Raw genomic sequence first — 27793 nt, forward strand, 5'->3', positions numbered from 1 at the left:
CATTCCCTCTAGTTAACTATATTTCTTATTTTCTTACTAAAGTAGAATTTTCTTTCTGTCCCGTGAGTTCAGTTTGTCAAAATTGCTGCAAAGAGATGGATTATCATCATCTCTTGTGTCTTGTGTCTTGTGGTCCATCATACATGGTCTGAATCTAATTTCATAAGTGATTCATTTTTATGAAAGCTACTTTCTACATCAATTAAGTTCCCTTCTCTACTGAGCACTTGCAAATAATATATAACTATTTTTGATGGTGTTATATAGGGGCAACAATGTGGTGCAGCGGATAAAGAATTAGGTTGGGAGTGAGGAAGACCAGTATTCAAAGCTGGCCTCAATAGCTGTGTGACTCTGCACAAGTCACTTAACTTCTGTTTGCTTCAGTTTCCTCATCTGTAAAGAGGGGACAATCTGCCTCCATGGTTGTTGTGAGAATCAAATGACTTAATAATTGTAAAGCAGCTAGCACATAGTAAGTGCTATATAAGTGTTACCTGTTATTCTTTTACTCTGGTCTCAGACACAACCTATTTTCCAAATGGCTATGTCTATATTTCTAAAATTACCTTGAAAAACAATTCAACATAATGCAATACAAATTTGAAACAGAGGCATATAATAATTTTGTGTAATATATACTCTTCAAAATTATAGATTCTATTTGTTACTCCTTGTCTTCATACCAAATTGATGAACTTCCTATAAATACAAAATACTCTTGCCCAATTCTCTAAAGTTTCTTTCATGGGTAAAACTGTGTTTAAATTTTTTCAATGCACTTTAAAAAATAATAGGTAACATTAATATAGTGACTTGAGGTTTGTGAAGCACTTAACATAATTTTACAAAATTCTTCGGATTCTCACAACCTCTTGATATTGGTGCTATAATTATCCTCATTTTACAGATAAAACTGAGAAATGGGGAGTTTAAATTACTTTCCCAATGTCATACTAGCTAGTGTCTGAGGCAGGATTCTAAATCAGATCTTCCTAATTCCAAGTTCTGCACTCCATCATTAGTGCCTTTCTATGCATTTTGATATTTCTGACATGAATGAAGACTAATAAAAAAGTCTTTTCCAAAACAAATCCCTGCACCATAACCCTCTCCCCCTCAAAAAAATTTTTGGCCCAACTCTAAATGAATATTTTAACTCTCTGTTACTCTTTCAAAGTATCCATTGAGCTACAGGCTTTATTTAAATATCTGAACTAAAATGGCAAGCTCAGATAGTAAGTAAATGCAGGCAAATCTTTGGGTATTGGGAAAAAAAATCATGCTCCTGGAAAATCTAGTATGGATGTCAACTTCTGTGTGGACCTTTGTGTTATCTTTATTTCAAAATAATTGATTGCTTTGCTTTTATCCCATTCTCATTTTACTCTGTCTTTTAGTATTTATGAAAATTACCTCCTTTTTAAAAATGTCAACACATGTTATTGTTACTAAAGTAACCTCAGTTCACTGTTTTATTTTGCCTACAGCATTGTTCTGCTTTTCATTAAAACTTTATAATAGGATTGAATAGAATTCAATCAAATCTTTTGCTTTATATATTCTAAACTAGGCACTGTACCATATCTACTTCAGCTATTATTTTAAGTATTTTGCAAAAGTGTTATGGATACCTAGAAATTATGATCATTTGATGGACATTTCAGTCCAGTGTCAATGACTAAGATAATTTTATTTTCTCAAAATTGATTTCAAGTTTGTCCTCAAACAACACCTGAACTGAATCAGAAGACAGGGGATTTATTTCTCAGCTCCCAGTTCCCAGCTCCGAGCTCCGTGTGGGATAGACCTCACCCAGAGACCATCCAGGCTGTCCTGGGCTGGAGCCCTGCTTCCCTCTGCTGTTTTGTGGGTTCTGCCATTCTAGAATTGGTTCAGAGCCATTTTTTATAAGTTTTTGGAGGGTCTCCGTAGGGAGCTCACACTATTTCCCGCTTACCAGCCGCCATCTTGGCTCCGCCCCAAGGGGGATTTATTTCTAAAGGAGAAACTGGACCGGGAGGAGCTCTGCGGCCCTATCGAGCCCTGTGTGCTGCCTTTCCAGATCTTACTGGAAAACCCTTTGAAGCTCTTCAAGGCTGAACTGCGGGTGAGAGATATAAATGACCCTTCACCCACTTTCCCAGACCCTGACATGTTCCCGAGAATATCAGAAAGCACCACGCCAGGGACTGCTTTCCCTTTAAAGATGCCTTAGGACTTGGATGTTGGCATTAACAGTCTTCAAAACTACACCATCAGCCACAACTCACATTTCCTCCTTCACACTAACATCCCAGTGATGGCAGAAACACGGCGGAGATGGTGTTGGATAAAGCTCTGGATCGTGAGGAGCAACCAGAGTCCACATTAACCCTCATGGCCATGGGTAGTGGATCCCCCTTGAGGTCTGGAACAGCTCAAGTGCGAGTCACCATTGTGGACATTAATGACAACGTGCCTTTGCTTGTTCAGTCGAAGTATCAAGTGCAGATTCCAGAGAATAGCCCCATTGACTCGCTAGTAGTGACTGTCTCTGCTCGAGATTTAGACGCTGGAATAAATGGGATGTAGCCTACGCCTTATTCCAAGCTTTGGATGAAGTCAGTCAAACATTTGGAGTCGATACCATCTCAGGAGAGATTCGACTGAAAAAACAAGTGGATTTTGAGGCACTCAGAAGTATGAGGTGGATATTGAGGCCACAGACATTGGGGCCCTTTCAGGAAAATGAACTGTTTTGGTCCAAGTGATGGATCTGAAGGACAATTTCCCAGAACTGACTATGTTGTCACTAACCAGTTCTATTCCAGAGAACATTCCTGAGAGTGTGGTCGCTGTTTTCATCATCAGAGATCGTGACTCCGGGGAAAATGGAACGATGATTTGTTCTATTCAAGAGGATCTTCCTTTCTCCTTGAAACCTCACTTGACAAACTTCTACTCAATAATAACTGAGGGAGCTCTAGACAGGGAGAGCAAAGCTGAGTACAACATCATGGATTTGGGGTTCCCAAGACTGAAAACAGCACAACATCACAGTGTTAATTTCTGACATTAACGACAACCCTCCAGTGTTTATTCAGACAGTGTACATCCTCTATCTCCGGGAGAACAACAGCCCCACTCTCCACATCGGCAGCATCAGTGCCAGCGACAATGATTCAGGGACCAACACAAAAGTCACTTATGCCCTGCAACCTCCAGAGACTGGAGATCTGCCCCCTTTTTCCTATGTCTCCATCAACTCAGACAACGGACATTTCTACTCCCTGAGATCTCTGGATTATGAAGCTATCCAAACTTTACAATTCACTGTGAGGGCGACTGATGGAGGCTCCCCAGCCCTGAGCAGCCAGGCTGTGGTTAGAATTGTGGTTCAGGATGAGAATGATAACTCTCCCTTCGTGCTGTACCCACTGCAGAATGGCACGGTTCCCTGCAATGACCTGGTGCCTAGGGCAGCAAAGCCAGGTTATCTCGTCATCAAGGCTGTGGCTGTGGGTCAGGACTCTGGACAGAATTCCTGGCTTTCCTACCAATTGCTAAAAGCCACGGACCCAGGACTTTTCACTGTGCAGGCTCATAATGGGGAAGTGCACACAGTAAGGCCCATCAGTGACAGAGATACCATCAAGCAAAGACTCTTGGTGCTGGTGAAGGACAATGGGGAGCCGCCTCTGTTCACGATGGCCACACTGAATGTACTCTTAGTGGATAGATTCTCTGAACCTTTTGTGAAGCTTCCAGATGAGCCCAAAGATGAGCCACAGAGTGATTCCCTTACAATCTGCTTGACCATTTCTTTGGTTTCTGTCTTCTTTCTGTTCCTGGCCTCTGTCATCCTGTTCATTTCCATAAGGCTGTGGAGCAAAAGGAAGACATCATAAATTGATCGCTTAGGACCCAACTGCCGATTTTCAGGTCACTTCGTGGATGTCAATGGCACTGGGACCCTATCCCGGAGCTACCAGTATGAGGTGTGTTTGACCCCCAGCTCTGGGAACAGTGATTTCAAGTTTCTGAAGCCAATTTTCCACGCCTTTAGTCTCTGGCAGGGACTCAGAGGCAGATCAACTCTTCCAAAACACCTCTATGCTTAGTTAAATGTAGAAATTCTTCAACTTGTATTTAATATGTAAATTGTGTAAATTTTTGGCATTTCTTTGGCATGTCTGTGACTAGCTACTTAGATACTGAGATTTCTTGGATCTGTAATCTTTACCTATGTGGTCAGCAATTTGATTTCTGATAGTCAGTACTGGATTCACATCATAGAGCTTATTGACAGACAGGAAAACTTTTTACTGGGGATTTTCCTTAAGGAGAAATTTTAGCTAGCTAACAAATTGAAGACGTAGTGTTCTTACATTCTACATAGTTTGCTTGCCAATGTTGACTTTTTAATTATATTCAACCTTCAAGGAATAGAGTGGAAAGCAGAATTATCTTTCCTCTCATATTTTTAAAATTAGATTTTTTTCCTGTTATTGATCAATTTCATTACTTCTGTATTCTTTTTAAAATATCTGTATGTTCACCTTTTACTTCATAGGTTTGGGTTTATGGGTCTGTTATCTATGCAGATGTTTACTTCTTTAATATGTTAATCTCAGAAGTGAGTTGCCTGCTTTAAATAATAGATTAATTCCATTATTTTAGTACTTTCTTCTGAAAATGATGTCAATACATGAAAGGCTTGTGATTTACCAGGTTTGGGAACTCCAAGAACACAGTCTGTGTAAATGATAGTCCCCTAGGTTCAACAAGGTGAAGAGATTTGCTCGTGCTCAAAAAGGTAGTCAACCTCAAAGGCAGGGATTAAACCTAGCTCTTTCTGATCCTGTGTACAGCATTCTACCCACAATGCTATGATATCTGTTCAAATATCTCTCATAAATGATTTATTGTTCTCAAAAATAAGCTCTCTGTCATTATTTTTTGTTTCATTTTCAGAAATTGCAAGAAAAATTTAAAATTAAATGGCCTTGTAAGAGGAATATCTGTTGTGAAACTAAAACTGGTTGTACCATAGCAAAGGTAGAGAAAAATGGGAGCTTGTACTGGCTTGTATTAATAAAGATACATAGATATTTCAATTGAGTTCTTCCTGGACCTGATCTTAATTGTATAAAAGCCTGATATATCTTCAAGCAACTCTGGCCTTAGTTTCACCACCTGTAATGATAAATAATTTCAACTGCATGAGCTACAGTAGTGTGCCAATTCATTGAGATGACCAATAATTTTGATATGGTTTCATTTTGTAACAGTAATGGCTAGGTCTGTGTGCTTCTGCTATAAGCTAGGTCAGAATGCCTGACCTCTACCAGATAAAATTGGATTAACCTGAACTTTAGTTTTCTATCAGTTGAGTGCTGAATTTCACGGTGTACATGAATATTTCATTACTGACTTTGTGTTTTAAACGCTATGGTTTTTAAGAATGGCTATTGCTCCAAGGAATGAACAAAAGTTGCAGCTCTTAAAAAACATGCTTCAATAACTTAGAGATATTACAGTGTCTGTTGATGTTGAAAAGTCAAACATTTCAAAGATCACATAAGTTGACAACGAAAAAGAATCAATCACATTGAATTGTAAATGAATATGCGGTTGAATTTAAACACACACATACACACACACACACACAAACTGATCCGTTATTTCAGAACCCCCCCCCCCATGAATTCTGAGGAAAAAAACAGACATTCAAAGGGACCTATCCTTTGGAGGGGTAGTTATTAATTTCTTAACAGCTCATGATAAGCTTCTGGAAGTTGGAAGAATAGTAAGAACACTGGAGGTGGGAAATTACTGCTAACCAATGGTATGAAGAACAAATATTTATTATAGGCAAGACAATAATACAAGCACTGAAATTTCAGATATTGGAAAAAGTTAATTTTAACTAATGAAGCTCACTTTTTCATTGAAGGCTATAGCAAAACCATCATCAGAAAGATTACAGGGAAGCCTGAGTTATCTGGATATCTTCACATTGTAAAAGATCCACCAAAACTGTTTAGAATATTTTTTTTACTTCAAGCAGTACTGGAGATTTTTATCCATTTAGAAAATTAAAATTCTGACATATATATTGATGTACTGCATAGCAGAATTGTTTCAGAACTACAGAAAAAGGGACATTATAAAATTGCTTTACATCACCACACAGATAATGAAATGAATTTATCTGATTTCAACCCCATAGATAAATATACTGCTTATGACATCCAATGTGTTAAGTACAGCTTCAAGATGAAAAATTATGGAATGTATGAAAATCTTATGAATTCAATTTTAAATCATGCAAAACCAGCTATTACAGTAACAGTAAGGAATTTTGAGTATTAAAAGTTTTTAAAGTTATAGAGTTTATTGTTTTCAACAAATTTAATTATTTTGCTTTGTATTAAGTAATTCCCAAAGTTATGTACAAGATCCCTTCAATTCTAAAACTTGGCGTGCCATAATAATACTTTCATTTTGTAAAGATAAATTTGGACTCAATTTAGGATTGGAAAAATATTTCTCCTCTCCCCTCTCCCCCAAGAATGTTTTAAGTTCAGACATCAACATTGTTTTGAGCACTTAATAAATAATGTGATTTAAAGAGTAGTAAAAGAAGTAACTTAAAATGAGTAGTAATCTTTTTTTTGAAATCTTACCATAGAATATAATTTAGGAAATTCATGTTTGTATTTTAAAAAATCCCTATGTCCTCTACTCTCAGAAATTCCTAATATACAATAAAAAAGATACTTTGAAATAGAAGCTAAAAAGAAATTTGTAATGACATATATGTATGTATATATGTACAAGTATATTTCTAGAGTAAATTGCATAATTACATACAGACTGTTCAAATGCATCTGTGAAGTGTAAAAAAATACTGCTCTCAAGTAATTATTGCTCAGGTGAATTAAATTCAAGACAAATATTAATATTACAAAATTTTGAACATAAAATTTAAATTATCCAAATGAACTTTGACATGTTATTACTGAAACAGATTTAAAATGTGTAATTTCTCAGTTACATAATGTGGAGACACTGTAGATTAAGAAGGTAATTTAAAGGACTGGAAATACAGGACACTACATTACCCAAAGAAGATAGAATTTGAAGGACACGATTAAAAGAAAATGTTTTGTAAGGTTTCGTGGGGATGAAAAGTTACCCATAAAAAAATCAGGATCTCTGAATTCCTTCAACCAAAAATAATTAGATCAGGTTCCTGGGAAGAAGGTTGTTGATTGTACCTGGAGTCTCTGTTCTTGAAAAGTTTACATGCTCTTCACCAATGCACAATTGAACAGATAATTGATATTCCTTATTGCACTGTTCTGATCTCTGGCAACTTTAGAGCTGGGAAATTCAGCATTCAATACCTGGGGAAATAAGAAGAGTTGCCTTTATGGCCAATATGGCCAAAGCTTTGGGGCTATTAGTGGCAAACGTGGTGGGAGTGGGTGGAGGTGGGGATAGGGGTAGTCTCTAGCAGTAGCAAGCAATATTTCCAATTGAATCAGAGGACAGGAGATTTAGTTCTTTTTTTTTTGGTTTTTTTATTTTAATTTTTTTTAATTTTTAGTTTACAACACTCAGTTCTACATAATTTTGAGTTCCAGATTTTCTTCTCTCCCTCCCCTCCTTCCTCCCCAAGATGGCATGGAATCCCATATAACTTCCATGTATAACTTCACATTGAATTAATTTACACACTGGTCAAGTGATGGAGAAGAATTGTGATCAATGAAATGAATCATGAGAAAGAAGAAACAGGACCAAACAAAAAAAACCAACCCAAAAACAAAAACAAAAGAGGGAAAAAGAAAAAAAGCGGGGGGGGGGGAAAGGCTAGCATGAAGTGTGCCTCAATCTGCATTCATATTTCATAGTTCTTTATCTGGATGTAAATAGCATTCTCCATCGTGAGTCCTTTGGAGTTGTCTTTGTACCTTGTGTTGCTGAGAAGAGCAAAGTCTGTCAGGGTTGGTCCTCACAGAATCCATATATCTGCGGTTGTGTATAATGTAGGAGATTTAGTTCTAAGGGAGAAACTGTACGGGAAAGAGCTTCATGGCACCTCAGATCACAGCCTGATACCTTTCCAAAACTTATGGGAAAACTAATTGCACTTTTTTCAGGCTGAACTATAAGTGCTGGGCATAAATAATAATTCTACTATATTCTTGGATATGGAGATGCTCCTGAAAGTATCAGGAATGATGACAAAGATGTATTTACTAAAGACTACCCAGGACATGAATATTGAATGAACAGAATCTGAAACTGAGCAGACAGTACTAACTCCCACTCCTTCAAATACTCAACCTCAAGGATGGCAGAAAAGTTCCTGAAACTATTAAAGGACTGGATCAGAAAGAACAGCCTAAATAGGATTTTAACTCTTACAACCATAGATAGTAGGTCTCTACTCAGGTGTGGGGAACTCTCTGACTATGAGGCTGGGGATATCACTGAAAATTCCCCTATGTTTACTCAGTCATAGTATGGAATGTGGATACCTTGAAATGGTTCCATTGGCTATTTCTTTGTGTCCTGGCTACAGAGTTAGACTCATATATCTGAAGAGGCATAGCTATGTTCCAAGCTTGGGATGAAGTTAGTCAAAACATTTGAAGAAAAACCCTATCTCTGAAGAGATCTGACTGAAAAGAGGCAATTCAGATATATGGCATATTTATTGAAGCCATAGACCTTGGGGCCTTTTCAAGAAAATGTATGGTTTTCATCTTGAGTAAAAGGTCAGAAGATTAAACATCTTCACAGAAAAAGACCATATCGTCATTGACCAGTCTTACTTTTGAGAACTTGATTGACTGTAGTGACTGCATTTTACATACATGATCTAGATTCAAAGAACAATGGGAGGATCATTTGCTCTATCCAGGAATGTCTCCCTTTTTCCCTGAAATGAGAGTTCAGGAACTTCTGTACCCTCATAACAGAGGCAGCAGAGTACAGAGAGCCTGGCTGACTAAAACATCATTATTATTATATCAGTTTGGGAGGTGCCTAGACTCAAAACAGCATAATGTCAGTGCTCATCTCCGATGAAAACTCACCAGTGTCTATACAGGTAGCCTACAAACTTCACCTTGCTGCCTCTCCTATTGGAGATGTGTCATTTTTTGGTTACATCAACTCATAATAGGAAACTTTTTAAAATGAGAAATCCAAACTCTTCATCTCTCTGGAAGGGTGACTGATGGCAACTTACTGGCTCTGTGCCAGGTGCTGGTTCAGGTTGTAGTTCTGAATGATAATAACAACTCTCATTTGGTGTTTTACCCATATCAGAATAGCACATCTCCCTGAAATGACCTGCTTCTTGGGGATAGAGACAAGTTATTTGGTTACCAAGGTGGTGGCTATGGATGGGGACTTGGGGCAGAATTCCTCACTTTCCTGACAGCTACTCAAGTCCATGGATCCCCAGACTCATCACTGTGTGGGCCCATAACAGGGAATGAAACTCATCAGTGAGAGAGGCCCTCGAGCAAAGGTTGGTGGTACTGTTGAATGACAATTAACTACAGTGACCTAAAAGATGGTTTCTCTGAAGTCTATATGCAGCTCCAATACTCAGCTAAGGAATTCACTCAAGTTCATGCCCTTTCAGGTTATTTCCTCCTTTGTCCTTATTGTCTTTGGAGTCTCATTCAATGACCTTCCCCTGTAGAGGAACAAGAGGGGCACCAGAAATTGTGGACAATTTGGATGCAAATCAACATTTCAGGATACTAGAAGACAGCAACATCATCCCAGAGTTACTAGTATGAAGTGTATCTGACCGTTGGCTCACAACTTACAAATTCTAATTCTTGAAGCTAATTACATATCTGCTGGAATTTCAGGTCCAGTATAGACAATTAACATATTTATCTTCTCAAAACTATTCCTGCTAACCTTCTCAAGCACTACCCTTAATGACTTCTATAAACCTGAAAAAGACATAAATATTACTTTTTACCAACATTGTTTAATTACTTTTTTCCTTCAGACTTTACCATCACTCGTAAAGTGGAATGAAGAACTGAGCAAAAAATCAAGGGGAAAGTCTGAATGAACAATGAAAACCGGAGTTTAGTTGAACTAATTTCCACTCAATAAAGGATAAAACCAAGTTAAAATAGGTGATTTTGTTTAAACAAATAAAAATTTTGGTTCTGAATAACATTTTATTCAACTATCTATTTTAGCATCATGTAGATGCTAGGTATTTTTTTCTTTCTGTGCATCAGTAACTATTCTTTGTTGAAGTATGTCCTCCAAATAGTCATTTTTTTTTACTTTTCCACATATTTTGTCTATAGACATTGATATTGGCCTTGGCTGGACAGGATTGTTCTCAAAAGTCAGATCCTTGTATTATATCATAAATTAATTCCATGATTTTGGTATTCATCTCTGAGAAATTATCCCAATAAGTTAAGAACTTTTCAGTTTGTTGGTGTGGGAATTCCCTCAGTGATGCAGACCTTTAAAATATCTTTATCTCATATCCTCAGAAAGTTTTTTGAAGCTCAGGAAGCTTAAATTACTTGCTCACAGCCACACATGTAATAAATGTCAAAGACAGGATTTTAACCCAATTTTTCGTAGGGCAAGTCCTCAATTCCTTCCACTATGCTGCATTATCCCTCTAAATTTCTCTGAAAATGGTGTGGTGTTCTCAAAAGTTCACTGAGAAGGAACATCATAATTTTGTTACTTCAATCTCAAAAATTAAAGGGAATTTTTTAAAAAATGTAAAATTGCTTTGTTGTAAGAGGAGCAACTGTTATGGAACAGGCCAGATATACTATAGCAAAATAAAATAGAGAACAGAAGCTGATATCCCAATAAATGAGGCTTGACTGGCCTGAATTCACTGAGTTCTTTTGGTATTTTAATTACAAATATCTCTTTGATCTAAAATTATTACTATTATTATTATTATTTATTATTATAGTAGTAGTAGTAGTAGTCTGATACCTTATTGGGCAAGTCCTGGTTTTATTTTCATCTTCTCTAAAAATAAGAGGTTAAATTACATGATTTATAATGTCACTATAATTCTAACATCCTAGTAGTTTGTGATTATTTCTTTCTTTGTTAGTAAATATTTGGCATAAATTTAGCACTGAAAATTTAGTTCTACAGACTATCTTGCTACTATTTTTCTCTGTAGCGCTGCAGTGAGAATTCACTTAATGAGACTTTCTTTAAAAGTCTAAGCAAGTGTTGTGGATTTTTAAAAAAAATCCTTTCATAGATCATGTTTTAAGAATTCCTTGTTTGTGCTTTTTGAAACACATTTTATTAGTGTATTTTATTTTTGCATCACAGTCAATTCTGGAAGTGTCACTCCCTCTCTCTATTCCCTCCTTTATTGATTCTTAGTTCTTGCCTATCTTTTTAAGAAATCTTTGTTTTGGGTGTCATCAGGAAGTCCTAATGGGCCTTAAGAAAAAAATAAACTCTGAGATAAGATGTTGAAGAAAAATTGAAATTCCGAAACAAGTTGGTTAATTTTTAACGACTGTTTAATGATGATTGTTCAACTGCGCTCTTCCTTGTTTTCCGCTACTCTAACAATTTTTGCTCTTGTTCTTGAACGCGAGGAGAAAGCTGATCCTAGAAATCTAAGACCATAAATTTTATATTAAGTTAAAGAGCTTTAATCTAAAAAATTTTTGGTTGTGAATCGGACCTTACAGAGTGTAATTTTTCAATAAAGACGCATAGTGGCGCTGCAGAATAAGAAGGCGATTAAAAGAACTGCAAATCCTGCAGACTCCATTACCTAAAAATAACAAAGAGAGGTCCGGAAGAGAAGACTGCAGGGCTTAGAAAGAACCCAGAGGTTTCCATAAGGACTATCCCGAATTACAAATAAGGACTTTAGAGTTCCTTTCAAGAAAAGAGATTGATTGTATCAGGAGTTTTCTTTTGCCGAAAAGACTACGCATTGTGCACCCAGGCAAACAATGGCGACTGCGCCAGAGAAAACAGCGGAACAGGCAAGTGGTATTTCTTATTGTAGCTTTTCTCTTGTGTGAGGCGCGTTCGGAGACGGGGAGGTTTTCTGTGGCAGAGGAGATGGAAAGCGGCTCCTTTGTGGCCAATGTGGTAAAGACCCTTGGGGTGGGAGTGGGGAAATTGTCAGCTCGGAGGGCCCGTGTGCTCTCTGAGGATAAAAAACAGCATTTACAGCTCAGTAGTGAGACAGGAGACCTTCTTGTAAAAGAGAAACTGGACCGGGAGGAGCTGTGTGGCTCCACGGAGCCCTGTGTGCTACCTTTCCAGATCTTACTGGAAAACCCTTTGCAGTTCTTCCGGGCTGAGCTCCACGTCGAAGATATAAATGACCATTCGCCCACATTCTTAGATATGGAGACATTTTTGAAAATACCAGTACCACACTGGGTACAACGTTTCCCCTGACCATCGTCCAGGATATGGATGTAGGAAAGAATGGTCTCCAAAACTACACAATCAGCCCTAACTCCTATCTCTTCCTTCGTACTCGCACTCACAATGATGGGAGGAAGTACCCGGAGCTGGTGTTGGAAAAAGCTCTAGATCGTGAGGAGCAGCCAGAACTCACATTAACCTTCATGGCTGTGGATGGTGGGTCCCCTGTGAGGTCTGGGATCTCCCAAGTGGGGATCACGGTTGTAGACATTAATGAGAATACACCTGTGTTTGCTCAGCCTCGGTATGAAGTGCAGATTCCCGAGAACAGCCCCGTTCGTTTCCTGGTTGTGACTGTCTCTGCTGGAGATTTAGACGCTGGTTTCTATGGAGATGTAACTTATTCCAAGCAACTGCAAAAGTCAGTCAAACGTTTGGGGTAGACCTTATCTCAGGAGACATTCGACTGAAAAGAGCAGTGGATTTCGAGGAAATTCAGACATATGATCTATATATTGAGGCCATAGATGGTGGAGGCCTTTCTATAAAATGCAGTGTCTTTGTCCATGTGACAGATCTGAACGACAACCGCCCAGAACTGACAATGTCTTCATTTAACAGCAATATTCCAGAGAACTCCTCTGAGACTGTGGTCGCTGTTTTCAGCATCTGAGATCGTGACTCTGGGGACAATGGAAGGATGACTTGTTCCATCCAGGAAGATCTCCCTTTTGTCTTGAAACAGCAATTTGAAAACATCTACATCCTCGTAACAGAGGAAACACTGGACAGAGAGAGTAAGGCAAAGTACAATATCACCATTACTGTCACAGATTTTGGGTCTCCAAGACTCAAAACTGAGCATAACATCACGGTGATTATCTCTGATGTCAATGACAACCCACCAGTATTTAATCAGACAGCCTATACACTCTACCTCAGGGAGAACAACAGCCCTGCTCTCCATATTGGCAGTGTCAGTGCCAGTGACAGGGACACAGGGACCAATGCCAAAGTCACCTATTCACTGCTGCCTCTTGAGGATGAAAACCTGCCCCTCTTCTTCTACATCTCCATCAGCTCACACAATGGAAATCTTTATGCCCTGAGATCCCTGGATTATGAAGCCATACAAACTTTCCAGTTCACTGTGAGGGCTACTGATGAAGGCTCCCCAGTCCTGAGCAGCAAGGCCCTCATTCATGTTGTGGTCCAGGATGAGAATGACAACTCTCCCTTTGTGCTTACCCACTGCAGAATGGCATAGCCCCCTGCAATGATCTGCTACCCAGATCTGCAGAGCCAGGTTACCTGGTGACCAAGGTGGTGGCTGTGGATGGGGACTCAGGACAGAATTCCTGGCTTTCCTTTCAACTGCTTAAAGCCACGGACCCTGGGCTTTTCACTGTTTGGGCCCATAATGGAGAAGTGCATACAGCAAGACCTATTAGTGACAGAGACTCCATCAAGCAAAAGCTTCTGCTGTTGGTGAAGGACAATGGACAACCACCTCTATCCACAGCAGCCACACTGAATGTGATTCTGGTTGATGGCTTCTCTGAACCCTGCATTCATCTCTCAGATGCACCCAAGGAACAGGCCCAGACTGACTCTCTCACCATGTACTTAGTCATTTCTCTGGCCTCTGTGTCTTTTCTCTTCCTGGTCTCCATAATCCTGTTCATCTCAGTATGCCATTGGAGGAAAAAAAGAGATACTTTGAACAGTGGCTACTTTGGACCCCATGGCCCCTCATCAGGTCACTTGGTGGATGTCAATGGAACCAGAATCTTGTCCCAGAGATGTCAATATGAGGTGTGCCTGACCAGTGGCTTGGGGACCAATGAGTTCAAATTCCTAAAGCCCATTATTCCCAGGGTACAAACTCAGGGATGTCGAAAGGATTTAAAATCCATCCTTTCAGAATAGCTTTGGCATCAATTAACGACCCCACTCAATGTAAACAATGTATTCCATGAAGATAATTTTAAATGATTTTTTCACCTTTTTTATTGCATTGTACTCTAGCTATTTTTTGTGTTCCATTTTATTCTAAATAATCAATAGTTGAGTAAAGTAACATATTAAACTTGTTTCCTAGACATTTAACACTTTCATACATATGGTCTCTAGTCATTTTATTTAGGTTTGGAAGGGATTTTAGATATTATATAGTCCAACTCCTTTATCTCACAAATTAGGAAACTGAGGCCCAGTGAAGTAAAGTGTCTTTTATGGACAAATCTATTGCTTGTTGCTAATGGAAGGATGCAATATTTTTACAACGGTTTATGTTATTGGTGTTTTAACAAAATGAAACTCAAATGTTTTCACATTTCCATTGCAAATGAAGGGCACTCTCAGCAGCAACACATATTCTAAAACTGGGATTATGTAATATTGAATAATGTGACTTCTGCTCAAGGATGGCAAAATCATTAAGTACTCCCACATTTTGGACAAAGTATTTCACATATCCTTCTGGCTCTTAATTCTCCCTGTGTCTTTATATCAGAGATTATAAAAGGTTTCTTGTGGAAAATGCATTATGTTTTCTACAGTTACTGAATAATATTTCACTGAGCCTTTTAAACCATGGATTAAGTAGTTACAGGAACTGTAATTTCAATCTGATGGCATTTTCAGGTTGATTTGTTTGTTTTTTTAACCTTTTGTATTTTCTACTGTAATAACAAAAGTTAAAGCCTTCCACAATTGATAGCTCATTTTATCACTGTTTGTCCCTATGGAATGTGTTTACATTATATGATATGGTTAAAAGTAATTTGTTATGTAAATTCTGGATGTAAATTAAATGTCCAAGTATATAAAAAAGTATTTGAGTTTGCAGTTTTTCAGTGCATGAATGGCAGCTAAACACCGGTTGTTAACTGAATCTGTTTGATGTTTTGGAGTTCAATAGGCAGCACTTTTGGCTGAAATTGCCTCTATCCTCATAGATATCATTACGAAGTACTTAAATTTTATCCTTTTCTATTCCTTATGTTACTGTGATCTTGAAATATCCTCATTTTTCTACAGTCACTTTATTTGCCCCACTCCTTTTTATTCAAATAATAATTTACTTTATATCAACAACATATAATCATCTGACTATTTTATTATGCTAACCAAAGTGTTGGAAAAATTGAGTGGGAAAAAATTCCAGAAGAATAACATCTTAGTGAGATGGAGTTTTTTTATCACCATAAAAATGAAATTAAGGAAAACTCTTCAAGGCTAATGCGTAACTTAGTGTGTATTCTAATAATGCTCAATGGGTACATCTCAATTCATTTTAATCAAGAGTTGAGGTCCAGATTCTCAAAAACTTAAAATAATAATAGCAGCCCAGTCCTTCTCTATTTTGAGGTCATGCACAGCCACTTGGACATATATGTGTCCAAAGTTTTAAAACATTCACTGTAATGTTGTGGTTTGAATGTGTTTGCACATGTTTTTAATGCAATCCATCATTTCCCAGGCTTTCTTCTCTTGTTTTCTAAATGCAAGAAAGGGCTTAGAGTCCTGTGACACATTCAGGAATCTGGGGGTTGATCTGATGGGGCAGAGGGCAGGGGATTCTGGAAATTCTCAACAACAAGCCTGATTCTCACCACTATCACCTACTCCCCATTCTCTTTCGTACCCTTGTAATTTGTGTAGCTTAGGAATTGCTTCCATAGGCTTTAGAAATCAAGCTATTCTCCCCAACCACATAGCGTCTGCTATGTGATTTCTGCTCCCCAATCACCCAAAGTAGATCATTTATCTCTTGTGCACTAAAATCCAAAATCCCCTGCAGCAGGAGGGTGTACACAAACAACACAAAGAAGGAAGGAATTTCTCTAAGCAAGGTTGAACCAGATTTTCCCTGAAAGAACTATTTGTGAACCAAAAGCTAGTTCAATATGTCGAAGATGAGAGACTGATCTAAGAAAACTCTGATAAAAATGTTTTCAGCTTTTTAATTGGATATGTGTTTGTGTATATGTGTGTGTATGTGTGTGTGTGATACACACACACATACACACACATTTCTCTCTACTATATATATATATATATATATGTATGTATGTATGTATCTGTGTATGTGTGTATGTGTAGATGTATATATTTGTCAGTATCAGTACCTGATGATCTAGGGTGCACCTACCATTAACTGCTATGAAGTCATAGTGCTTTGAGCAATCATGTGTTTCCTTACCTGAAATATGAAGTTCTCAGACTCTAGACAGTGATTTCCTCTCTTGATCAAGTACCTGACTACTTCAAAACTGTAGGACATCTGATTGCTGTTACACTTGTATGAACTTACACTACCTTCAGAATGTTATAATTTGCCCTCAATAGTAAATTTAAGTGCATGGATTTAATGTGTTTCCAGAAGATAAACCCAGATCAACAATCCTATTTCCTTGTCTTTATTTTCAATATTTTTTAAAGTTAAGCTTAAGGGTACAGCAGTTTGCCTGTTACTGCTATACTTTCATAACAACTGAGATAAGTGCAACCTCACAACTTTTCACCAAAGTTGGCACCATACATTTGAGTCCTAATGGGGTAGTAGGGAAGGCGGATTGATGCAAAGAATGCAAAAATAAAGGGAGTGAAGGAGAGCAGTGAAAAGGCAGAAAGTGAGAGGGAAGAAGAATAGAAAAGAAAAGGAAGAACAGAAAGTGGAGATCAAGAAGATGTACACATGTCAGGGAGTAGCACAGGAGGATGGAGAATAGGTTCAGGTGCCACTTCTTAAGTCAGTATCAAGGTTTTCTTTCCAGTGTTTTACAGAGATTGGGCAACTCTGTGGTAGGTATAGCTACAAGATTTGAGAGAAATTGAACTACAAACTGTGAAGAAAAGACCATAAATCCTGCTTCAGAAATCCAATATACAAGGTTTTCAGACAACTAGGATTTCACTTCTATTATAGAAGTTCACATAGAATGAAATAATGAAAAAAGAGCCAGATTTAAAATCAAGTTTCAAGTCCTGCCTCTGGCACCCATAAGCTGTATTACTAAGGGGAAGTCACATAGCTTGTCAGTAACCCCAGACAGTTCTCTTTCAAACATTCTAATGAAACTATGGTTTCTTATATCCAGGAGTTCCTTCCAATGACATAGATCTCAACCCATCCATGGGTGTCCATCCTGTGTGACTCTAGTCCACATTATCCCAAAATTTTGCCACAGGAAATGCAACATGCTGAAGGTATTCACACTTTCTTGTCTCAATGTTATTGGATGATTTTGGCTATCATCTTTTCCTCTTGACATGTGTCCAGCCTATCTTCTCTTCTTATCATGCAATTCCTTGATGACATACTTTACTTCTGTTTTTCTTCAGAGTCCCTTGCTGGTTCCAAATTGCAGCCAAATCACACTCATCATGTGCTGCCTTTCTTCAGTGTGATATGTTCATATTTTGTTCTTTAAGGCACTAGTATTCCTTGTCTCATAAACATATAGCAATACAATTCTCTAATTCTATAAATTCCAAATGAGCTACCAATCTTCATTTTTTTATCTTGGAGTTTCCACATAAAGACTTCCCTACAAGACTATAATTAAAGTTCTGGAGTTTCCTTCCACCACCACCAATGGAAGCCCAAATAAACATCAACCAACCAACTTTTGACTTGATGGAGAGAGAAAATGAGGAAAAGCTACAACATAAAGGGCTCTAAAATGGAATGTGACCTTGGTGATCCAGGATTTAAATGTATGCAAGCCTAACACTTGGCAAAGTAACAAAAATGAAGAGAGAAGTCAATGATCAATACTGGAGAACTGCAGGAAGAAAGGAACCCTAATATACAATTGATGAAACAATGAATTGGTCTACCACCTTAGAAAACAACTTGCAACTGTGTGAAAAAAACATCATTACAATGTTTATTCTCCTTCAACTAGTGATATCACTACTGAGAAAGATCTCAAGGAAATCAAAGACATATAGAAAAATATTCATAAAAGCACATTTGTCATTTGTCATGGAAATATAGTGGCTGCTGATCATTGAGGAATGTATAAACAACTTGTTAAAATCTCACATTTCCATCGATTCAGACAATGGTCATCTCTACACAAGTCACTTAACCTCTTGGCTCCTTGGTTTCCCTCATTTGTAAAATTAGGAGATTGGACTAGATGGACTATAAGGTCCCTTACAAATCTAAATCTATGATCCAATGAATATACACAATAGCTACAGTGATGTAAAGGAAATGAATACTAAATGAAAGACAAAAACTTCATGATTTCAGTAACTAATTTGGCCCTAGAGAAGAAATGAGGAAATGAACCTCTCTAATTTCCTTGGAGATTTTGGAAACACAGAATGTCACCTTTGTCTTTTGACTCATCTATATCACAGGTCTATACAACAAAGAGATTAAAGAAAGAGGAAAAGGACTAATCTGTGTGTATACATACATACATATACATATGTGTGTGTGTGTGTGTGTGTGTGTGTGTGTGTGTAGCCACTCTTTTATAGAGGCAAAGGACTGAAATCTAAGAGGGTAACCATCATTTGGGTGATTGAAAAATTATGCTTTATTGACAGAATATAATATTACTATGCTGTAAGAAAAGCAAAAAAAAGAGTATTAGGAAAAATGTGGGAAGACTTGTATGAATTGATTCATAATGAAGTGAGTAGAGCTCAGAGAAGAACAAGTTATATAATAACAATTACATTGTAAGGAAAAATAACTTTGAAAGACTTTAAAATTATGATAAATGTAATGACCCACCATGATTTCATAGTACTGGTGATATGGCTACTGTAGACATGGCTACTGTGAGGATTGCTTGGATATTCATTCTTGATGAAAGGCTTTTGTTTTATTTGGAGAGAGGGGATGGGGAAGAAAAGAGAGCTAATGATAGTGACCAAAGAAAAATTTTTAAAGAAATAGAAACAGTCAGTGAGGCTTTTTTAAAAAAAATGAACACAAGGAAGGTCAGTAGGAAACATGCAAACAGCTTTGAAAATAACATGATGAACTTCAAAAGACTTAAGAAATCTGATAGATATAATGATCAACCATGATTCCATAGGACATATGATGAAAAACAAAGTATGCTACCCGACTCCTGATAGAGATTTGTTGACTTTGATGGATTCAGAGTGCAAATATCCATACATAGATATGTGTGTGTCTTTTATATATGTCCACACACACAATGTCAATGGAGGAATTTGTTTCTTTGACTATACTGTGCATATTTGCTACAATACTTTTGATATCCTTTCCTCCTCTTGGTGGTATGTGGGGGTTGGAAAAAGGCAAAATCAAAATTTGTCAATTGAAGAAAATATAATTTAATTAAGAAATAATGTGTTGAATTTCTTGTATGCTTGGAGGGAGAAGGAAACTATAGCTGATGCAGTGTGACTGAATGTGCAATCCCTTTTATTTATTCTGTTTTGTCTATGTGAAAACATATCTTACTTGGTGTTTCTGTGAGGCCCAGAACAAAAAAAAAAAGAAATTTTTAAAAACTGTCTGCTATGTCAAACACAGACACTCTGTTTAGCTTTGATTAATTTTTTTCTTTTTTTGAAATATAAGTTCACTGACAAGAGAAGTATACCCAGAAATGACTGTTATGTTAAAAACAAAAGGCATCAGTAAAAAAAAAGTCTTAAAATATACACAAGCGTTTCTGCAATATATAAAAATATATAAAAGCGTCTTATGGCTTGCCATAAGAACATTCAACGGTTTGAAAAAGTGTCAGTAACCAGAACAATGGTCATTTGTACGTGGAAAATGATATTATAACGGAAGCAAGCGATTAAACGCACAGAATCTCTATTAAAAGAGAAAACAGAGACTGTTTTATGTCACATACCACACGTTGGGGAAACGCCTTTGTCTGGGGTCAGATCCTAGCTGACTATCACATTGTTTTCCTTATATTCTTGAGAACATGAAAGGCAGTATTAGCACACCTGATGGCGCTGTAGGCTAAGAAGGCAGAAAGGAACAAGAACTCGATCGGATTTACTGATGTAGAGGGTTACATTATCCAGAGAACAGGGGACTGGCACAGTTAAGCAAAAGAGAAGAGCTTTTATAAGCTACAGCTGGGGAGGAACAGAGCCCCCGGACCGTGGTAGTCACATGAGTATCCCTGAGGTTTCAGCTTAAGGAATCAGAGGCTAAGGAGGCCGAACGAACGATGGAGCCTGAAGCAGGGACGACTCGGCGACAAAGGCAAGTTCTGCTTCTTCTTGTTTTTCTGTGGGCGTCAGAGGCAGGTTCAGCTCCCCGGCGGTATTTGGTAGTTGAGGAAATGGAGAGCGGTTCCTTTGTAGTCAATGTGGCAAATGACTGGGGGCTGGAGGTGAGGGAGCTTTCAGCCAGGGTGGGGCGAATCGTTCTGGACAACAATAAAGAGTATTTGCAGCTCAACCGGGAGACTGGGGACGTGCTCCTGAAAGAGAAACTGGATCGAGAGGAGCTATGCGGCCCTACCGAGCCCTGTGTGCTGTCTTTTCAGATCTTATTGGAAAATCCCTTGCAGTTTCTCCAGTTTGAGCTGCAAGTGCAAGATATAAATGATCATTCACCAATATTTCTGGACACTGAGATGCTCCTGAAAATATTAGAAAGCACAACGCCCGGGACTTCCTTCCTACTAGAAACTGCACAGGATTTAGACGTAGGGAGGAACGGACTCCAAAACTATACAGTTAACCCTAACTCCCATTTCCACGTAAAAATCCGAGAGAGCAGGGAGGGCACGAAATATCCGGAGCTTGTCCTGGATAAAGCACTGGATCGAGAGGAGAAGCCTGAGGTCATTTTAATCCTCACAGCATGGGATGGGGGATATCCACCCAGGTCTGGCACTGCCCTGGTCCGGGTTCTAGTTATGGATATCAATGACAATGCCCCTGTGTTTTCTCAACCTCGATATGAGGTTCAAATCCCTGAGAACAGCCCCATTGGCTCCCTGGTTGTCACAGTCTCTGCTAGAGACTTAGACTCGGGAAATAACGGAGAAATAACATATACACTCTTCCACTCACCAGAAAGTATACGCAAAACTTTTCAAATCAATCCCACCACTGGGGACCTTCGTCTGGGGGCATATCTGGATTATGAGACAATTCATGATTACACATTGAGAATTCAAGCCACAGATGGAGGGGGCCTTTCGGAGGAATGTACTGTATTTGTCCAGGTAACAGATCTGAATGACAATCCCCCAGAACTGACCATGTCGTCATTAACCAGTCCCATTCCTGAGAATTCGCCTAACTTTGTGGTTGCCATTTTCAAGATCCGAGATCCAGACTCGGGGGATAATGGCAAGATGCTTTGTTTCATCCAGGATCATCTCCCTTTCGTCTTGAAACCTTCTGTAAAGAGTTTCTACACCCTCTTAACAGAGGGAGCTCTGGACAGAGAGAATAGGTCCGAATACAACTTCACTATTACCGTCACAGATTTAGGCTCCCCCAGGCTCAAAACTGAGTACAACATCACCATAATGATCTCTGACATTAACGACAATGCTCCAGTATTTAATCAGACAGCCTACACACTTTACCTAAAAGAAAACAACAGTCCTGCCCTACACATTGGCAGCGTCAGTGCCAGTGACAGGGACTCAGAGACCAATGCCAAAATCACCTATTCACTGCAGCCTCCAGAGCCTGGAGACCTGCCTCTCTTCTCCTACATTTCCATCGATTCAGACAATGGTCATCTCTATGCCTTGAGATCTTTGGATTATGAAACTACTCAAGCTTTTCAGTTTACTGTGTGGGCAGTTGATGGTGGCTCTCCTGCCCTGAGCAGCCAGGCACTCATTCACGTTGTGGTACTTGATGAGAATGACAACTCTCCCTTTGTGCTGTACCCTCTGCAAAATGGCACAGCCTCCTGCAATGACCTGGCACCCAGGGCAGCAGAACCAGGGTACCTGGTCACCAAGGTAGTTGCTGTGGATGGAGACTCAGGACAGAATTCCTGGCTTTCCTACCAGCTGCTCAAGGCCACAGACCCTGGGCTCTTCACTGTGTGGGCTCATAATGGGGAAGTGCGCACAGCAAGGCCCATCAGTGACAGAGATGCCATCAAGCAGAGGCTCCTGGTCCTAGTGAAGGACAATGGGCAACCGCCTCTGTCCACAGCAGCCACATTGAACGTGCTTCTGGTGGACAGATTCTCTGAGCCATATGTGAAGCTTCCAAATGAGCCCAAAGATGAGCCACAGACTGACTCCCTCACAATCTACTTGGTAATTTCTCTAGTTTCAATCTCCTTTCTTTTCTTAGTCTCTGTCATACTCTTCATCACTGTATGCCTGTGGAGGAGAAAAAGGGGAGTTGTAGAAGGTGGAAACTTTGCCACTGGAGGCTCCTTTCCAGGACACTTGGTGAATGTTGGTGGCACTGGGACCCTGTCCCAGAGCTACCAGTATGAGGTGTGTCTGACCAGTGGCTCAGGGGGAGAAGAGTTCAAGTTCTTGAAGCCCATTATCCCCAATCTCTCAGCTCCAATTACTCAGAAGGATCCTGAGGAAATCACACCCTTTCCTAATAGCATTCAATTAGAAATTGAAAAATAGTATTTTCAAGGATTGATATATTCATTGATATTTTTCAATACTCTTCATGTCTTACAGAAGAATTAAATTGATGGGTTTTCCCTTCTGCACATTCTATTCAGTAGAATATTGATTTGATTAATTAACTGTGTCTTTAACCATTTTATGCATGCCTCTCCCTCATCTACCCTCCCTTGTTTTTGAAATGGAATTTTACACTTTATGTTGGAGCTCAAAAGGACATTCATCAATTGAAACCTGACATCTGTGTTCTTCTAGCTTATCTTCACTTGCAATTTGAGACATCACCTTCCTGATGTAATTGGTCCTCTTCAAGAATGAAGGATGAACAACAACAGAGAGTCTCCCTTAGCTATGAAGAACTGAGCCCCTTTAGCGTCTCTGCTCTGTTCTGTATTATGTAGCTCCCACAACAGCATGCTTTCTAGCCTTTCTAGTGTTCAACATAATAAAAATCATTTCACTAAAAGCAATGAGCTTATTCTGATAGTAGAATATGTCCTCTTGATTCTCTTATGTAGTTGGTGTTCTTGGGAATGTTTGGGTTCTTATCATTGTGATTGAGCATGTACCTGTGCTCCCTCCCCCCTTCAAATATACTGTAATCACATGGATAATGTTTTCTTGTAGTGATTTTTTTGAGATTTCTCACTAGAGACTTGTCAATAGGGCGAAACATTATTTTTCAGCAATAGTGGCTGAAAATCATTCTGAGATGCTGTGGCTGAAAATTTTTTTAACATATTCTTTAGCTGTAGGCTAAGAAGGCAGAAAGGAACAAAAACCTGATCGGATTTACTGATGTAGAGGTTTACATTATCCAGAGAACAGGGGACTGGCACAGAGAGAGAGATTCAGAGATAGAGACAGAGACACAGACTGGCAACAAATACACAATCAAGGAAAATAGATATATTGGCTGTGTGAAACAAATATGTTTCTCATTCTGCCCATTGAGTCTATATCACCTCTCTTTCAAGAGATAGATAGACTGATCATCTAAAGACATAGGTCCAGTGGCCCAGGTGGAAAATGGCAGAAGTGGGATTTGAACCTAGGTTTTCTGACTTCAAAACCATTAGCTCTTTCCATTATTCTATGATGCTTTCTACCAAAGAAATCGCAGATCCTTGGAATATTGACAGAAACATTATTGAAAGGATAATAATTTCTTATGTTTCATTATATCATTCCCAACTATAATCATGTTGATTGGAAAATATACATGATGAAAATAATTTTTTGTTTTGGAGGAAATATTTGAAGACCATTAAAAAGAAATTTTATGGAATTTTTTGCCATCCACATTTCAATAAAATTGTTTTTGAGGAATTTTGAGGAATTTATGATATAAACCAAGGTGTAATGATGACATTTTTATACAGCTATAACATGCAATTAAACCTACATTTCATTTGAAATGCCCAGAACTCAAACAATTTCAAGTAGTTACAATTTTATATAAGTGAATTCAATTTAGGATATCACATTCTCTAAATGATTCATATTTTCTATGTCTTTATGTGGTTTTGAATGGACCAAATTTACCATGTCCTGAGATACTCAAGTGTAGCCAGAAAGAACAAGTCTTATGGCCATAAAAACTGTTCTTTGTACATTCATTCTTCATGAGTCCCTATCACGTATCACTTTGAACTGACTTTGTTGCTAAATTGCACCATTAAAGCAAAGAAATATCCATGAATGACAAGCCTATGCAAGCCTAAGATATTGGCAGGGGAAAGAGGAAGGACATGGAAAAGGGAAAGATCATAAGAAAAAAAAAGGAAAGGATGTGGTGCAAGAAAAAAGGAGAAGATATAGAAATTCACAGGTTGCTTTCTTTACAACCCTCTTTTTCTGTGCTTTTCATGTGGGAATGTTCATCTTTATCAAGTTTATAGTAAACAAAGAAGAAAATTAGAGAAAAAAGAAAAAGTATAATGAAAGCAATGTTCATGGGAAGGATTGCTTCAAGCATCATTTGATTTTATCAATGCTGTTGTTTGCCTACCTCTAAATTATAGAGATTTTAAAGTATTGTAGTGTAGTCTATGAAAGCCAGTCTAGTTTCATGGATCGAGTAGAGCTCCCAGTTAGAAAGATTGAAACTCAAGTACTGCTTCTGACATATAGTTAGTACCAGCTAAGATTTCTTTTTTAAATTAAATTTATTTTTTTCAATGAAAAAATCTATTTCTTCTTCCTTCCATCGAGAGAGAGAGAGAGAGAGAGAGAGAGAGAGAGAGAGAGAGAGAGAGAGAGACAGAGACAGAGAGACAGAGACAGAGACAGAGACAGACAGATAGAGAGACACAGAGAGTGAGGTAGAGAGAGAGAGAGAGACAGAGATAGAGACAGAGACACAGACTGGCAACAAATACACAATCAAGGAAAATAGATATATTGGCTGTGTGAAACAAATATGTTTCTCATTCTGCCCATTGAGTCTATATCACCTGTCTTTCAAGAGATAGATAGCTTCCATTTTCATAGGTCCTCTGGAATTATGGTTGTTAATTGTGTTGATCAGAGATCTTAACTCTTCCAAAGTTGAGTACTTTACAATGTTGTTGCTGTGTATAAATTGTTCTCCTGGTTCTGCTCACTTGGTTCTGCATCAGTTCATAAAAGTTTTCCCAGCTTCATCTTTACTATGTCATACAACTCAGTAGCATTCCATTTCTCAATTGATTTGTATTTAATTCTTTACTGCCATGAAAGAGTTACTATAGACATTTTTGTACATAGGAGTCCTTTTCCTTTTTCTTTAGTTTCTTTGAGTTATAAAGCTAGTGGTAGCATCACTAAGTCATAGGGTTTCTGTAATTTAGTAAAATTTTGAACATACTTCAAAACTGCTTTCCAGAATGGCTGGACTAATTCACAATATTAATGTGCACTAATATGCTTGTTTTCATGAGTCATGTCCTACATTTGTCATTTTCTGGTTTTGGTCAACTTTGCCAAGTTAATGAGTTACTTTAATTTGTGTCTCCAATTATTAGTAATTATTTTATGCATTTTTTCATATTGGTATTGGTAACTTGGATTTCTTCCTCTGAAATCTGCCTGTTTATATCCTTTATCAATTAAGAAATTACTCTCATTCTTCTAAATTTGAATGGTACTTGTAAATAAGACCCTTATAAGAGAAACTTGCAAGAAAAAAATCTCCCCCTCCTCCCAGTAATCTGTTTCTCTTCTAATTTTAGCTTGCAACTAAAATTTCACTGTACCTAAAATTATTAACATTGTTTAATTCTCTTCTTGTAGATAGGCTCAAATCAGGGAAATAGTCTGGTCAAGCCAATATTTCTTTATATTTGAATCCCCTAAGAGTAATACAAGAAAGGAATTTCATGAACTTGTACATTCAGTACTCGTTTCACACAATGATGAAGTTGGATCTTCCATAAGCTGATATATAAGTATCTACATACTGATGGAAAATTGCCAGAACATCTAATCACTTAATGTCTTTTAATTCCTGAACTTAGTCATTTTCAGTTACTGCTACTTCCTTTTTCTCCAGTATAGCAATTCTCTTTCCAAAAATCTGAACATATCATGCTTATTTTGTTCCTAATACTGGGAATGCCTTCCTAAGCTCCTACCCACCTATCTCAAAATGTTTATTTTTTAAAGCCCATCTCCTCCAAGAATCCCTCTTAAAGAGTTCAAACAGATCTCTTCCACATTTGAATGCCTATTGACCATGTATTCTTTCTTTTAAATTTTCCCATCAAAACTTCTCAAAATTCTTCCTGTCTTTTAATCTTTTCTTCTGTATGAGACTGTAAAGTCCCTGACGGAGTGAAACAGGGTTTCTTTTAATTTTTGAAAAATATACACCTAGTCTAATACTGGCCGACTAGCCAGATTCAGCTATTTGTTAACCATTCAATAAAATTGACAAGGTTTCAACTCCCAAAGAATGCAATTTAAAAGGTTTTGGTACTAAAGATAATACATTGAGAATTATTTAACAATTTTATTAACTAAATTAATTTATGTGACCCAGAGAATCACATATTCTCACCACTCATTGTTATTCCTTTCATAAAACTTGACCCCTTGAGATGACACATGATGGGGCTCCTGGTTAAGACACTCAAATACTGAAAGAATCTACCCATGGATCTTTTCACCGACCTTTTCCCACAGTGTTATGCTTTCATTACCAATAGGCTATGTCCTGTGCCTTTTACAAATTTTCCATATTCAGCATAATTAATCCATGAAGTTTGGTGATATGATCTAAGTAACAGAAGAAACATAAATACTTCAAGAGATATTTACATGATCACTTCATGACGAGATCCTGAAGACTTTATAATAATTTTAAAAGTCTAAGTATCTCTTTCATCCTTATAAATAAGTTTTAAAATAAAAATTAAATAGATGTCTTTAATGATCTCAGCATTTTAAAAAAAGTGCCTGGGGAAATAGATAGACATCAACTAGGACAAAATAAATAGCTAAATTTGATTTACAGGATTCTTATAACCTTCCTGTCATTTTCTTCAGTTCTCAACTGAACTATTGAACTTTGAACTATTTGAGCATATTAACATGACCTCTTTCTAAAGCAGACTCTGCTGAACAGAGCATATGTATTTTGAGGAGTGTTGATGAAGCTATGAAAGTACCTTCCCTCCAACTCCTTATCATTGTGGAGGGATAGCCCTGGGTTCTTAAAGATTTTCTTATCAGATTGCAAGTTTTGGCAGGTCCTGTGCAATTGAAAAAAAGGTTGGGATATGTAC

General features: G+C 37.9%; 1 protein-coding gene and 2 pseudogenes across 1 annotated transcript; all 3 read left to right on the plus strand.

Moving 5' to 3' along the window:
- The first annotated feature begins 422 nt into the window (after positions 1 to 422).
- Positions 423 to 4472, plus strand: LOC118842049 (annotated as a pseudogene).
- Positions 4473 to 12002: 7530 nt separating this feature from the next.
- LOC118843056 lies at positions 12003 to 14374 on the plus strand (annotated as a pseudogene).
- A 6095-nt stretch (positions 14375 to 20469) lies between these two features.
- Positions 20470 to 23631, plus strand: LOC118844263 (protocadherin beta-16-like). Its single transcript, XM_036752117.1, has one exon. The coding sequence runs from the start codon at positions 20625 to 20627 to the stop codon at positions 23022 to 23024; it is 2400 nt and encodes a 799-aa protein (XP_036608012.1). The 5' UTR covers positions 20470 to 20624; the 3' UTR covers positions 23025 to 23631.
- The last annotated feature ends 4162 nt before the right edge of the window (positions 23632 to 27793 follow it).

The sequence above is a fragment of the Trichosurus vulpecula genome, chromosome 3, assembly GCF_011100635.1.
Source record: "Trichosurus vulpecula isolate mTriVul1 chromosome 3, mTriVul1.pri, whole genome shotgun sequence".
Lineage (NCBI taxonomy): Eukaryota > Metazoa > Chordata > Mammalia > Diprotodontia > Phalangeridae > Trichosurus > Trichosurus vulpecula.